At 42.4% G+C, this 14,839-nt stretch overlaps 1 protein-coding gene across 4 annotated transcripts in view; it reads left to right on the top strand.

The window, feature by feature from the left end:
* The window catches only part of NDE1 (nudE neurodevelopment protein 1), a 28,418-nt gene extending 13,661 nt beyond the window's left edge, over positions 1-14,757 (top strand). For 2 of the 4 annotated variants that reach the window (XM_031433159.2, XM_031433160.2), the window contains exons 5-9: positions 8,497-8,633; positions 9,831-10,010; positions 11,456-11,547; positions 12,524-12,675; positions 13,505-14,757. In XM_031433159.2, coding sequence (XP_031289019.1) covers positions 8,497-8,633; positions 9,831-10,010; positions 11,456-11,547; positions 12,524-12,675; positions 13,505-13,598 — 655 coding nt within the window. In that variant the 3' untranslated portion in view covers positions 13,599-14,757. Of the gene's footprint in view, positions 1-8,496; positions 8,634-9,830; positions 10,011-11,455; positions 11,548-12,523; positions 12,676-13,373 lie in introns of all 4 variants that reach the window. The other 2 variants (XM_064478470.1, XM_031433161.2) reach the window with 2 other exon arrangements.
* Positions 14,758-14,839: the final 82 nt, after the last annotated feature.

Genomic DNA, 14,839 nt, shown 5'->3' on the forward strand with positions numbered 1-14,839 from the left:
CACATTAAAGATGTTGTCCCGCTGTCTCCTGGTCTCCTCACTGGGGGTCAGAAGTTAGTGGTCATTGGAATAGTCCCTCCCCTGTCAGTAACAGGGTGTTTCCCTCTGGCTGCTCTCAGAATGTCTCTTCATTTTTGTTTTTTTTGCAGCTTGACGGTGGTGTGCCTAGATTCTGTGTACTTACCCTGATAGGGTTTACTGGGCTTCTTTGATCTGTAGAGTTGTCTTGCCAAATTTAATTTTGGTCATTGTTTCCTCAAAGATTTTTGCTGCCCTGTTCTTTCTCTCCTGTCTTTCCGGGACACCAGCTACACACCTGTTGGTCCTTTTGATACCATCACACAGGTCACTAAATCTCTGTTCATGTTTTTTCTAAATCCTTTTTCTCTTGGTTCCTCAAATTAGATCATTTGTGTTGATCTCATTTCAAGTTCACTAAATCCTTCCCTCCTCCAACCTGCTGTTAAGCCAGTTCCAGTAATGTTTTATTTTAGATATTATATTTTTTCTAATAATTTCTATTCCTCTATAGAGATTTCTTTCTTTACATCCTTGAGCATAGTTACAGTAGCTTCTTTAAGATCCTTTTCTGCTAATTCTAACATCTGGGTTATCTCATCTGGCTTTTTCTCTTGAGTTTGGGTCACATTTTCCTTGCTCTTCACGCATCTAGTAATTTTGGATTATATTCTGGGAATTACGATGGTGTGTTGCAGAAACTATGGATTCTGTAATGTTTTTATTTTTAATTTTGTTTGCTTGTTAAGTAGGCTGAACTCACACTCCAAACTCTGTCTCCCCTTGATGGGCAGTAGCCAAAATCTCTTTGATTTGTTATCTAGGATGCTTGAAGTCTGCCGTGCACATGCCCTGTCAGGGGTCAGCCAGAGATGTGGGAAAAGTTGACATATGCAGAACTTGGGACTCCCCTGTGGTGATGGATTTCTATCATTGGAGCCGTCGGCACAAAGCTGTTTATAAAGATGCAAAATTCACCCACTGTTGTTCTCTTCTTCCCAGTGTTGGCTCCCTCCCAGTTTTTGACAGTACCTTCAGATCATTGTTCTTCTCATTTTACCCAGAATTTGTATCTGTAGGATGTTTGGTCTCATACAAGCTACCTTATCATTACCAGAAGTGGACTGTCCTTTCTTACTGGTTTGTATAGAGTTCTTTGTGTATTTTTGCTACTAATCTTTTGTCCTGCATTGAAAATATTTTTTACAGAATTCAGTTGACTTTGTGATATCATTTCCCATACAAATATTTTTCATTTTTAGCTCATCAATTACGTCTCCTTTTGTAACTTCCAGTTTTCCAGACTTCACTAGGGAAATCTCTTTGATCCTTTGATTTTGCATGTATGTTCTTATTCTGTTTTTGCAATATTTTTTTTTATTACTTGTTTTAATTCATACCTTTAATCTACCTGAAATTTATTTTTGTATCTAGTATAAGATATGTGTCTCATTTTACTTTCATTAGATAGACAGACAGTTGTGCCAGTAATGTGTATTAGACACTTCATCTTTTTTCCACTGAATTGAACTCATTTCTGCCATATGTTAACCTCTCAAGTCAACCCTTGGTATCCATGGGAGATTGGCTCCAGGATGCCTGTGGATACCAAAATTTGTGGATTCTTAAATCCCTTATATGAAATGGTGTAGTATCTGCATATAACCTATGTGCCTCCTCCCATATACTTTAAATCATGTGTAGGTTAATTATAGTACCTAATACAATCTAAATGTTGTATAAATAGTTGCCAGTGAGTGGCAAATTTGAGTTTTGCTTTTTGGAACTTTCTGGATTTTTTTTTTATTCTGAGTATTTTTTTAGTTGCAGTTGGTTGAATCCAAGGATGTGCAACTCACAGATGGGGAGGGCTGACTGTATATTCTGGGATCTAATTTGGGATTCTCTCTTTTGGTCTTGTGTGCAATTTGTGAATTACTACACCAATGCCTTAATGACTTGGTTACTGTGGCTTGGTAGCATGTTCTGATTTCTGGCAAGCCACTGGCATACAATCATTTCTACCCACATATCACTGATCAAAGCATGGCCAAGCTCTGCCAAGGGGTGGGAAAGTACTTTCTACCCACAGTGAGGCCACAGCAAGGGAGTGGATACAGGGAGGATGATGAATTGGGACCAATAATGCAATTTATCACAAAGAGATATTACATTCATATTGTTCAAAAATAATATACAAAGGGGTAGAGTTTTTTTTTTAATGCAAATTGAAACAAATAGAAATTTGTATTATTCCTCCCCCTCCACCCCACAAAAGAGCATTCTGTACACACTATTGTACATCTTACTTTGTCACATAATAGATCTTGGAGGTCTTGCTGTAGTAGGATACAGAGCATTCTTTGTTGGGTTTTTTTTCCCCCAAGTACATAATATTCATTGTATGGTTGGTATTGTGTGATGCAGAATCATTTATTTATCCATCCCCCTGTGGGTAAATATTTTCTGCATTTCCATTCCTTTGCAGTGGTAAGCACAGCTGTGATGAATGATGGGTGTTGCTTGCACAGATGTAGATCTGTGTACTAAATTCCCAGAAGTGGAATTGCTCGGTCAGAGGATATATGTGCATATGTGATTTTGATAGTTTTTGCCCAATTGTTCTCTGTATTTGTACCAATTTCCATTCCCAACAGGTATGTAAATAAGTCCCCATTTTCCAAATAGCTTCACCAACAGCATTTTTCAAACTTTGGATTTCTGCCAATCTCACAGGAGACAAATAGGTACATTTTTGAATTATGAGTGACCTTGAGTTCCTTTTCATATATTTAATATCTGTTTTCTTTCTTTTTCTGTGAACTCTGTCTTTGCTTATTTTTAAATTGGTTGCTGGTTGTTTTTTCCTCTCATCCATTTCTAGGAGATGTTTATGTATTTGGCTATAATCTGAATTGAAAATGTTTAGAGCTTGTCAAATGTCTTCCAGCTTGGTGTTGTATATGTTACTGTCTGAAGTTATGTGGATTTCTATATAGTCAAGTTCATTAGTCATAGTTAGAAGGGCCCTCTGCCATCCAAGGATTATAAAACAATTGGCCTATGTTTTCTTCTAGTTTTTTTTTTTAAATGTTTTCTTTCTTTCTCTCTTTTTCTCTCCCTCCCCTCCCCTGTGCTCCCCCCCCCCCCCACACCCATTTCTCTCTCTCTTCTAAAGATGCATTGGATTCACATTTGGCCAAATACTGAGTAATTGAATGTTAAAATCAGATGACATTGAGACCAAAATCATCATTATAAAACGAATAAAGTTCTGGAATACTGAAGTTTTATTTTTTAAAAAAACCTTAAAACAACTTTATAATTTTATTATAAAATTTTAATAGTTATACTTGGAAAATCTGACAGCCTGCTGCTGCACAAACAGTTTTTTTTTAAATTGGAGTATAGTCAGCTTGCAATGTTGTGTCAATTTCTGGTGTATAGCATAATAGTTTAGTCATACATATACATACATATATTCGTTTTCCTATTCTTTCTCATTATAGGTTACTATAAGACATTGAATATAGTTCCCTTAGCTATGCAGTATAATCTTGTTTATCTACTTTATATGTAGTCGTTAGCAAATCTCGAACTCCCAGTTTATCCCTTCCCATCCCCTTACCCCTGCTGGTAACCATTAGCTATGCAGTATAATCTTGTTTATCTATTTTATATGTAGTCGTTAGCAAGTCTCAAACTCCCAATTTATCCCTTCCCATCCCTTTACCCCTGCTGGTAACCAAAAGTTCTTTTTCTATGTCTGTGAGTCTGTTTATGTATTGTAAATAAGTTCATTTGTCCCTTTTTTAGATTCCACATATAAGTGATATCATATGGTATTTTTCTTTCTCTTTTTGGCTTACTTCACTTCTCCAGGTCCATCCATGTTGCTGCAAATGGCGTTATTTTATTCTTTTTTGTGGCCGAGTAGTATTTCATTGTGTGTGTATGTATATGTATATGTGTCTGTGTGTATATGTATATATATACACACATACATACATATATACATACATGCTACAACTTCTTTATCCAGTCATCTGGTGATGGACATTTAGGTTGCTTCTATGTCTTGGCTGTTGTATCTAGTGCTGCTATGAACCAGGGTGCATGTGTCTTTTTGAATTAAAGTTCCCTCCAGATATATGCTCAGGAGCATTGCTGGATCAAATGGTAACTCTATTTTTAGTTTTTTGAGGAATCTCCATACTGTTTTCCATAACGGCTGCCCCAAACTACATTCCCACCAACAGTGTAGGAGGGTTCTTTATTCTCCACACCCTCTCCAGCATTTATCGTTTGCGGACTAAGGACAATAACTTCTCAGCACCATCAACTGTTTGCTTCTTATGGCCTCTCTGCTGTAAGTCTGTAAAACTGAATGACTCACTTTTAACTGAGGAAGGGAATTAACTAAAAATTAAATACATTCCTTAAATGTTATTTTGTTTAATATACAAGTGTTGGCATACCAAAAAGTTCTACAAAGATTAACATTGATTCTAATTTTACTTTTCTGTGTGTTATTACGTAGACTTTGTAAAAAAAAAAAAAAAATTGTGGTAGAAAAACACTTAACATCAAATTTGCTACCTTAACCATTTTAAGTGGGTACAGTTCAGGAGTGTTAAATGCATTCAATTATTGTGTAACAGCTCTCCGGAAAATTTTCATCTTGCAACATTGAAACTCTATACCCACTGAACTCTAATTCCTGCTCCCTGCTCCCTCGGTAATCATCTTTCCCCTTTCTGTTTCTGTGATTTTGACTACTTTAGGTACTCCCTATGCATAGAGTTATGCAGTGTTTGTCCTTTTGTGGCTGGCTTCTTCTCTTAGCATGATGTCCTTGAGATGTGTCCATGTTGTAGCAGCATGTGACAGGATTCCCTTCCTTTTTCAGGTTGAGTAATATTCCATTGCATGTATGTACTATATTTTCTTTATCCTTTTATCTGTCAATGGATACTTGGGTTGCTTTCACCTCTTGGCTCTTGTGAGTAATGCTGCAGTGAACGAAGAGTATACGAATATCTCTTTGAGATCCTGCTTTCAGTTCTTTGGAGTATGTACCCAGAAGTGGGATTGCTGGATCATGTGATAACTCTATTTTTAATTTTTTGTGGAACCTCCATACTGTTTTCTATAATGACCACACCATTTTACATTCCCACCACATCCTCACCAGTACTTGTTCTTTTCTGTTCTTTTGATGGAGGCCATTCTGATGGGTGTGAGGTGACACATAGACTTTATTTTTATTTTTTGTCCAACTATTTTATTTTTTATCTACTTTGGGGATGGGGAGATAATTAGGTTTGTTTGTTTGTTTTAATTGAGGTGCTGGGGATTGAACCCAGGACCTTGTGCATGCTAAGCACACACTCCATCACTGAGCTATACCCTCCCCCCGACACAGACTTTTAAAGCATTTATTGGCTCAAAAAGGATATTCTCTTAGTTATCTAACAAATGTATCTCTTTTTAAAAAAATTCAGATAATTAACATAAGATTTTATTAGGTTCAGGTGTAGACAAATGCATCTCTTAATATTTATGTTTACTGAACATCTATTTTCCTGCTTAACTATTTGCAAGTTCTCATAACTGCCCATGATATTAACAGCTTTCTCAGTCATTATATATTGCAGCTTTTTACTCTTATGATAATAAATATGCTTCTATACATCAGTTCACAGAATTTCAACATATAAAGCACATAAAGCTATTTTCACTCCGTGACAACCAGGATGCTTACCTTTATTTGAAAGCAGATATTCGCATAGTAACAAAAATCTAAGTGCTGTGCCCTGCTGGTGTTACTGATGCTGATTATATACACCCAAGTGGTCATGGATCCACACAGGTTTGGGGAGGCCAGAAATGCCACTGATGTCGGTGTTCCATTCCTCTGGCTCCCAGAAGCCAGTAGGAGATTGTAGCCAAATGCTGAGTGTAAATTTTGGATCCAGTTGGAATGCATCTTGGGGTATGGATCCAACATTAATTTTTTTCCAGGGGGCTCCCTGCTACTCCCCAGACCTAGAATAGAACCAGCCATCTTTTCGTCAGTGACTTGTGATGCCAACTTTATCAAAACTTAAGTTCTTACGCGTATTTGGATCTGTTTCTGGAAACTTCAGTTCTCCTTGGTCTGTCTGATCTTATAACTGCTTCACTCTGCACCATACTGCTCATTATTGATGGTTTATGATAGAATGTTCTTTGTATCTGTCAGAGCTGGGTCCCCCATCTCTTCTTTTTCAGAGTTCTCTTTGCCACTTTTTTCTTCCAGTTTTATTGAGATAGAATTGACATACAGCATTGTATACGTTTAAGGTGTACAGCATGATTTGACGTACACACATCATGAAAGGATCACAGTAAGTTTAGTGAACATCTATCCTCTCATACAGACATATTAAGAAATAGAAAAAAAATTCTTTCCTTCTGATAAGAACTCTTAGGATTTACTCTCTTAACAACTTTCATATATTTATCATATCGTACATTACATCCCTAATACCTTATAACTAGACGTTTATACCCTTTGACCACCTTCACTCAGCTGCCCCACCCCCTGCCTCTGGTAACCACAAATCTGATCTCTTTCTATGAATTTGTTTGTTTCTGAAATATAATTGACCTGCAACACTATGTTAGTTACTGTTATACAACATAGTGATTCGCTATTTCTATGTGTTTCAAACTGATTACCACAATAAATTGTTTAAGATCACCACGCAAAGATGTTACGTAGTTGTTGACTGTATTCCCCACACTGTACATCATACCTGTGACTCATTTATTTTGCTACTGGAACTTTGTACTTCTTAATCTCTCACCTATTTCCCTCCTCCCCCAGTCCCCTCCCCTGTGGCAGCCACCTGTTTATTCTCTGTATCTATAACTCTGTTTCTCTCCTGTTATGTTTGTTCATTTATTTTGTTTTTTTAGATTCCCCATATAAGTGATATCATACAGCGTTTATCTTTCTCTGACTTACTTCACTAAGTTTAGTACCCTCCAGGTCCATCCATGTTGTCACAGATGGCAAGATCTCATTCTTTTTTGTGGCTAACAGTCCTTTCCTGGCCATTCTTATTTCATTATCACATCATCTTTCAGATAAATCCCCCTGTGCCTGTGTCCCCCAATAAAAACCTATTCATATTTTTATTAGGATGGTGTTAAACGTATTAGGTAGCTAATGGAGAATTGATTTATGATTTGGGGTCTTCCTCTTCATAAATACCATATGCCTGCATTTTGACTAGTCTCTGTGCCCTACAGTGCATTCTTACATGTTTGTTGTTACATGAATTCCTAGGTATTTTATTTTTGTAATTTTTGTTTGACATGCCAGCCTTGGGGTCATTTTAACTGATTCCAGTATCATACCATCCCTTTGTTGTTTTTAATCAGGCACTTTATTTTCTTTACCTCTAAACACCCTTTGAGGTAAGAACAAAGATGACTCAATCTGAACATAGGATGTGCTGAATAAATGAATGATTGTTCCTCACTTTGCCGCTGGAGGCCCAGAGGCCCAGAGGCCCAGAGGCCCAGAGAGGTTAAGTCACCTAAGGACACTTAGCTAGTCTTACATGTTAGAGCCAGGTGTTAACTCATGGGTTCCACTCCAAACAAATGCTTCTAATCACCATGAGATACAATTAGCAGGATGTTAAAGGTCTTCTGGAGACAAACAGGATCAGTGAGAAAAATTGCTGACATGTATCGAGCACTTATGTTTGAAACATCTGTTGTTTGCGTCACGTGTTACTCCACTCCCCCCCAGCCACCCCCCACCCCTCCCAGTGCGGAGGGACTGTTACTCCCCTGCTTTGCATATGAGGAAACTGAGGCACAGAGAAGGTAGCTTGTCCAGACAGAGTTGAAAAGGTTTGATTGCAGGACTTCTCAGCAACTTTGACATGGCATTCCAGTGACTGCCTACATTGTTCAAGAGAAGAAGTGGTTGTTAGCAGGGCAGCTGGGCTGGGGCTAGGTGTTCTGAACTTTTTTAAGGTAACTGAGGGACTAAGGTGGCCTCTTCTGCCTGTTTAAATTCCTGTTATTACATTGCATGTGTGTATTATAGGGTGTTCTGAATACTGATTGCATTGTGAGTCTCTGAGACAAGATGGAACAGGCCACTCTTGGCATTTCACCGGGGCTTGTATATGGTCCTAATGAGGTCTTGACTTGTTGCTAAGTGCCGTATGGACATGGTCTCATTTAACCCTTGGGATGGCCTCATGCACCTCATGCGCTGAGATGGTTCCTGTTGTGCAGGTGGAGAGCCCAGTCCTGGCAGATTGAGGGGGTTGCTCGGCTCTGTGGGATTAGGAAGTGCCAGTGCTGGGACTCGCACCCCGTGTGAGTGACCTTGCTCGTCTCCCGGGTCTCCAGACATCAGACAGATGTGTCATTTGCTCTCTTGGACAGCTTTACTTGTCTCTTACCCAGGGCCACGATCATGTCTCTGGAGGACTTTGAACAGCGCTTGAATCAAGCCATTGAAAGAAATGCCTTCCTGGAGAGTGAATTGGACGAGAAGGAGAATCTCCTAGAATCTGTTCAGCGGCTGAAGGATGAAGCCAGAGGTCAGAAGGCCTTGGCTTTGTTCTGTGTGTGTGTGTGTCACCAGCATTGTGCCCTCTCCCCACCTGAGGATGTCCTGTCCCACAGGATTGCCAGCATTGTCTCTGCTGGAAATCCGTGCCCTGCTTGGCACATGGGCTGTTTGGTCTGAGGGTGGAGACCACAGTGAGCAGGCTGAGCCGTGGTCCCCACTCCATGCTAAGAATTGTCAGATGTCCAGCCCTGTAAAGACCCTTCATGGGTACTTAAGCCCAGCGCCAGCTTTATGCTCAGCAGGAGCACAGGAGTTTTGTGGGGAGAAAATTCCCGTTGATACAGTTAGCTGGCCTATCATGTTTGTGACTTGGTGACACCTGATACACGTGGCTTAGAACTCCGGAGTCTCATCAGCGTCCGCTCTTTGGAGGCAGCAGTTCTGGAGGTGGAGCTTTATAACTGAGATTTTAGCAAATCATCCATGTTGGGTCCATCAGTCCTGACAAAGTCCCAATTCACTGTTGATGACATTCATTTGGTTTCTAATGGGTAGCCAGTAGAAGGGGGATTAAAAAGAAAAACTCTTAAGTTTAAAAGGTAGTTGTTCCTAAATGCCCATCAGAAATGAACTGCTTAGGTAAATTACATAGACTTATTTTGTGGTATGTTAAACAGTTGTTAAACAAAGTGTAGATATAAATGTCATAGAAAACTTGTTAGAACATACCATTGAAGGGGGAAATACATAGACAGTAGATGTATGTTTCTATTTATGCTTAATAAAAATTATTCATGTTATATGCTTAATAGATACATATATGAACTATATGTGTGAAAATGCAGAGAAAAAAGGTTGGAAACTCCCCCATATTATATGGTTGTGGGTGAGGAGGGACCTTTGGGGGATGGTTGGGAAAGCATATTTTGACTTAGTATTCTGTGAGCCTTGGTACACTGAAATTTTCTTGAAATAGTAAAAGCATTAGTGCATCACTGCCATAATGAAAAAAAAAAAGTTAACTTTTTTGTTTTTACTCAAAAGGAAAACTATGTAGTTTTGCAGGCCTGCTGGGCAAGGTCCTATGGGTTTTGCTTCATCAAGGGTTTCCACCCGGAGTTTTTCACTCTAGTGGTTCTTCTTGCTGACCAACATCTACTGCCGACCCTCCCCTCGTCCCATCGCCCAAAGCATGGACTTAATCTGAATCCTTTTCCTGGCCCAGATTTGCGGCAGGAATTGGCTGTGCAGCAAAAGCAGGAGAAACCCAGGACCCCCAAGCCCAGCTCGGTGGAAGCTGAAAGGACAGACACAGCTGTGCAGGCCACTGGCTCCGTGCCGTCCACTCCCATCACTCATCGAGGACCTGGCTGTAGCTTGAACACACCCGGGACGTTCCGACGTGGTAAGAGGGGTGGGATTCGGGAGGGTTTTTGTGGCTTCACAAAGCTTAGGTGAGAACCCAGGGTGGGTCCTGGGTGAGGGAGAAACTGGACCAGGCTGTACAGCAGGGAGCAAGCTGGGGTGCTCAGAGGGGCAGACCATTGAGGTAAGTGAGAGGAGCCTCTTGGGCATAAGACAGTAGGGAACAGTGGAGTCTGCGGCAAACTGGAAAAGGGGAGCCTCATCTAGAGGGGCAGCCGCACTCTGCTCTGACTGCAGGAAAGGTGGGCCCAGCCGCAGCAGACATCTCACTCTTCACCAGAAGCCAGAAATCCTCTTGTCAAATATGAAATCTCACAAGTTAAAGATTTCAGGGACCAAATGAAAAATTTAAAAAGCTCTTTGTGGGTCCAGCATTACGTCATCTAGAACCGCAGCCAGTGTAGCCTGTGCTGTATGGCAAAAACCAAGAAATTTAAGTCGCCCCTCTGCTGACTGATTAACTCTGAGACTGATTGGGCCACTTAATAGCAAGTAATAGTAATAATAGTAGACAATTGTTGAGGGCTCAGGGTGTGCAATCACTGCTTACCGTGCTCTGCGTATACATATGACCTCCCTGAATTCTCACCTCGGCCCAAGAAGCAGGTAATGCAAGCTCTGTTCCTGTGTGACAGGTGCGGAGGCTGAGGCCTTGGGTTAGGGCACCGCCTCCGGTCACCCAGCTGGCGAATGGCAGGCCGGCTCCACGACTCACACCACCACGTACACGTCCTGCCTATCCCTGACACATCCAGGATTCCAGGCTGGACCGCACTTTAATAAGCTCACCACTCAGCTGGGCGTCTTGTTAAAATGCACCTCAGATTCAGCAGGTCTGGTGGAGCCTGAGACCTTGCATGTCTCACAGGCGCCCCAGGGGTGCCAAGCCTGCTGGTCCAGGAGCCCTGCTTTGGAGGGAAAGGAGGCTCCGAGGAGTAGAATCCTGACCTTTGTGGCTTGTTCAGATGCTGTTACTGTTAATGAGCTATGTGGAACTCCGAGAATTTTAAGAGGGCTTGTTTTGATCTTGTTTAAAAAAAATAACATGTCAAGATAAATATTTAGTATAGTCATTATAAGGCTGCGAGAAGTTGGTCATCAGATAGTCTTGCTGGGGGGGAGGATATAGCTCAGTGGTAGAGCACATGCTTAGCGTGCATGAGGTTCTGGGTTCAATCCCCAGGACCTCCATTAAGATAAATGAATAAAAACCTAATTACATCCCCCCAACCCCGCAAAAAGACCCGAAATGAAATAACATAAATAGTCTCATTGTGTTAGACAGCAAACTAGAATAAAACAGGGCAGCATCCAGACTCAGGGGAGAGGGGCTTCCTCACCCACCCCCAGGTTTCACACTCAGAGATGTTAGTGCACAATTTGACTGTGTGTTGGTGTTATGTGTGTTTCCCTTTGCACACGCAGGTCTGGATGAGTCCACTGGGGGGACCCCCCTCACACCGGCAGCACGGATATCTGCCCTCAACATCGTGGGAGACCTGCTGCGCAAAGTCGGGGTAAGTTGGCACCTTCCCGGGGTCCTGTGTGGCGTCTTCCCGTCTTCAGGATATTTGAGGGGTGACCTTACCCGTTCCTTCCCCTCTGGCAGAGGCTCTATGAGGTGTAGGTCTAGGCCCTGGCTCTTCGTGTCCCTTAGAGTCGTCGTGCTTCTATCTGACAAACCCCCGGGGCTCTGATTCTGAGCCATCCTTTGGTCCCCGGGTACATCTTTCTTTCCTTGTACCATTTATCCTGGCATTTTGGGAAATTCAAGTGATGTCAGTGTATTTTTTCTTAATTTGAAAAAACTGAGAAACATTTGAAAACTGCCTTCTCTTTTTCTATTTTCTCGGGGAGTTACAGAGAAAATCTTGAAAGGCTAGGGTACAGGACATGACCTCACAGTATTTTTGTTAATTACAGGGAAGGAGTCTGTTGTGCTTAAGAAATAATGTAGGTGTTCTCTGTAGTTGTTTTGCTTATTTTTAACGATTTTTAAATCCTGCCAGTCTGTCGTTGGGAGGACCCAGAATATGTGTATTCAGAGTTAATAGACACTTACAACTCGTTTCTTATGTTTTTACTTTGGGCTTTGGTTTTCTGGTTTGCTGTTTGTATTAAAACAGGTTTTAATATGTAGAATATAAGAAAGCCTCAGGTGATCTCAGTGCCCGTTTGGTTTGCAGAGGGGCTTTGTTCAGACCTGCTGCCACTTGGGGCATGTTTCACAAGGCAACCAAGAAAGTGAATGATTCCAAGAGTTGATTTCATTTTTCTTGTAGTCCGAGTTGGGTCATAGTAGGGTTAGTGACTACTCAGGGAGCGCCTAAATATCTTAGGTTCTATGAGCTAGATTTAGGGGCACACTTTGGAATTCGACCACACAACACAGTTTGAAAACCACTGTCTTAAGTTATTCCCTGTGTGTGAACTCTCATGGAAGGTAAGAGTTCTTGTCTTTAACTTGAGAGATGAAAGCATATTTCTCTCCAGGCTCTGGAATCCAAACTTGCTTCCTGTCGGAACTTCGTGTACGATCAGTCCCCAAACCGACCAAGTGGCCCGGCCTCAGGGCGGGGAAGCAAGAACAGAGACGGTGGCGACAGACGGGCAGGCAGCACCAGTGTGCCTCTGGGTGACAAAGGGTGAGTGCCTTTTGCTGCTCCTTCTCCGTGTTGGGAGAGCCCCCAACTCCAGCCAGGAGCCTCTGACCCCCAACCGACAGCCCTTTTTTGAAAGTTGCAGGACTGTGTCAGTGAACCTTATCCTCCTCCCCGTCCCTGGAGACAGAGGTGGTGTCTTCTGGTTTGGGCAGACAGCCAAGGAGAGGGTCATTCTTATTACTTGATTCTGTAGCTCCAGCTCCCCCTGGTTGTGCTGTGAGGATGTCCTCTGTGTAAATCACTTGTTTGGGACTCAAGCTTCAAACACTGCTCTGCTTCCCCCAGAAGATAGTTTTATTTTTATTTTTTAACCTTTAAAACATTCAGGAGACTAAATTTCAGCCAGACTAGATTCCTGAAGCCAGTCACCTGATCGGAAAACACAAATCTAACCACTAACAGCTTTATTTATTTTCTTGCCTGAAGAGTATCAGGGCAGCTTCCAGTTTCTGAAATGCTCTAAGATGTGCCACCATGTCACTGGACCCCAGGCCACGTAAATTTGGGGGGTCAGTGGCAGACAGAGGACAGGAAACGGAGAGTCATTTTCCCCTGCATGCACGTAACTGCCGCACCTGTAGGCGTGAACGTTTTTCAGAGGGTCTTCGGCAACTGGGCTTTCTGTGTGGCCTCGGGGATGTGAGCGCTAGATGGCCAGTGTCCTTTTCTTCATTTCACAGGAGAGAAAATTGAGACCCAGTGAGACACTGCTCCTGACCTTGATACTCACTCTTGTAACCCCGTGGGCCCCCGTGCTAGCCAGTCTGTAACAGCTGTAATGTCCGCTTAATTTGGTTTGCTCTGTCTGAAGGTTGGGAAAACGCCTGGAATTTGGGAAGCCGCCTTCAAATATGTCCTCACCATCGCTGCCGTCAGCCCAGGGTGTAGTCAAGATGTTGCTTTAGGAAATCCACGGAAGCCGAGGCCCCTGGTGTCTATGCCCAGTCGTTATCCTCCCTCCCCGCTTTAAACTAGGTTTTTGTTTTTGTTTTTGTTTTTAAGTAGTCTGAGAAATACAAGCAAGCAGTCAACACTAGCCAATGACTGAGGCCGTCATCGCCTGTGGCCCCTGGTGGTTGTCCCTGGGAAATGCTCTCTCCTTGCTGAGGTGTTGCCAGTGGACAGGGACAAACCGGACCCTGTGGAAGGGGCGATGTGGGCGCTGAGGCTGTCCCGTCATTTTCAGCCACCCTGAGCCCTGATGGGTCTTGAGAGGTGTTTTTAATGCCTGAAGACACCTTAAAAGTGGAGTCTGAGCCCATCGCAGGCTCACCCCAGCCCCCACTCAGCTGGAGCTGCTTCCAGAACAAAATCTCCAGTGCCCTGTGGTACAGCAGGGACCAGCACACTGAAATCACGTCTAGGAGCGAAGAATAGAATAGGCCGTGTACTTTTTATTGAAACTGTGGTGTGGTGTACCTCCGACACTTTTTAATCTGCCTCTCACTGAGGCTTTTAGAGTTTCAGGGTAAATTTTATGGGGACCAGGTCCGTGGAAAATCTGTGTCCTTTTTAGTCCAATCCAAGCCTGACTGTTACTTGTCCTGAGCCCCTCACCCTGGCCTGGGGGTGACTTCTGCTTCAGGACCCTGAGGGTCACTGGGGTATAATGGTCATGGCAGCCCCTAAGAACAGGGCTTCTTTCAAAGCCATGATGCAATAACTGCGGTGACCTTCAGGTAACATCAAACCACAAGCATTGTCCTTGGGTGCTTCCTTATTCAAGAAGAACGAACACAGAATTTCCACGCGGACGGTGGACGGCTCATTCAGCCCTGCTTGCTGTGAACGGCCGTGTCACACTTTGGATGGATGCAAGTAAACAAAAAACACAAATTCAGGCGCAAGTGTGCAGCTTAACGGCTGTCCATTACTAAGTTATTTTTCCAGAAGAACAGCAAAAATATCGTTGAGTTGAAAGCAGAACTTCTCAAGCGCTACTGAAATTCGGCAGAGAATTAAACTTGAGCGCCCACGTCATCACACTAGCAGCATTCTAACCTGTATCAGCAAAAGATGTACTTTTATTTTTTTAAAAGAGCAATAAAAATCAAGGGAAACTGATTTTCAGCTGGTTTTGGTGGTCAGTAAATGCTGCTGCCTCTGTGTTTCTGTGTTTGCTCCTCTGGTGGTGAAGAACTTTTGT

Source organism: Camelus dromedarius, chromosome 24 (assembly GCF_036321535.1).
Source record: "Camelus dromedarius isolate mCamDro1 chromosome 24, mCamDro1.pat, whole genome shotgun sequence".
Classification (NCBI taxonomy): Eukaryota; Metazoa; Chordata; class Mammalia; order Artiodactyla; family Camelidae; genus Camelus; species Camelus dromedarius.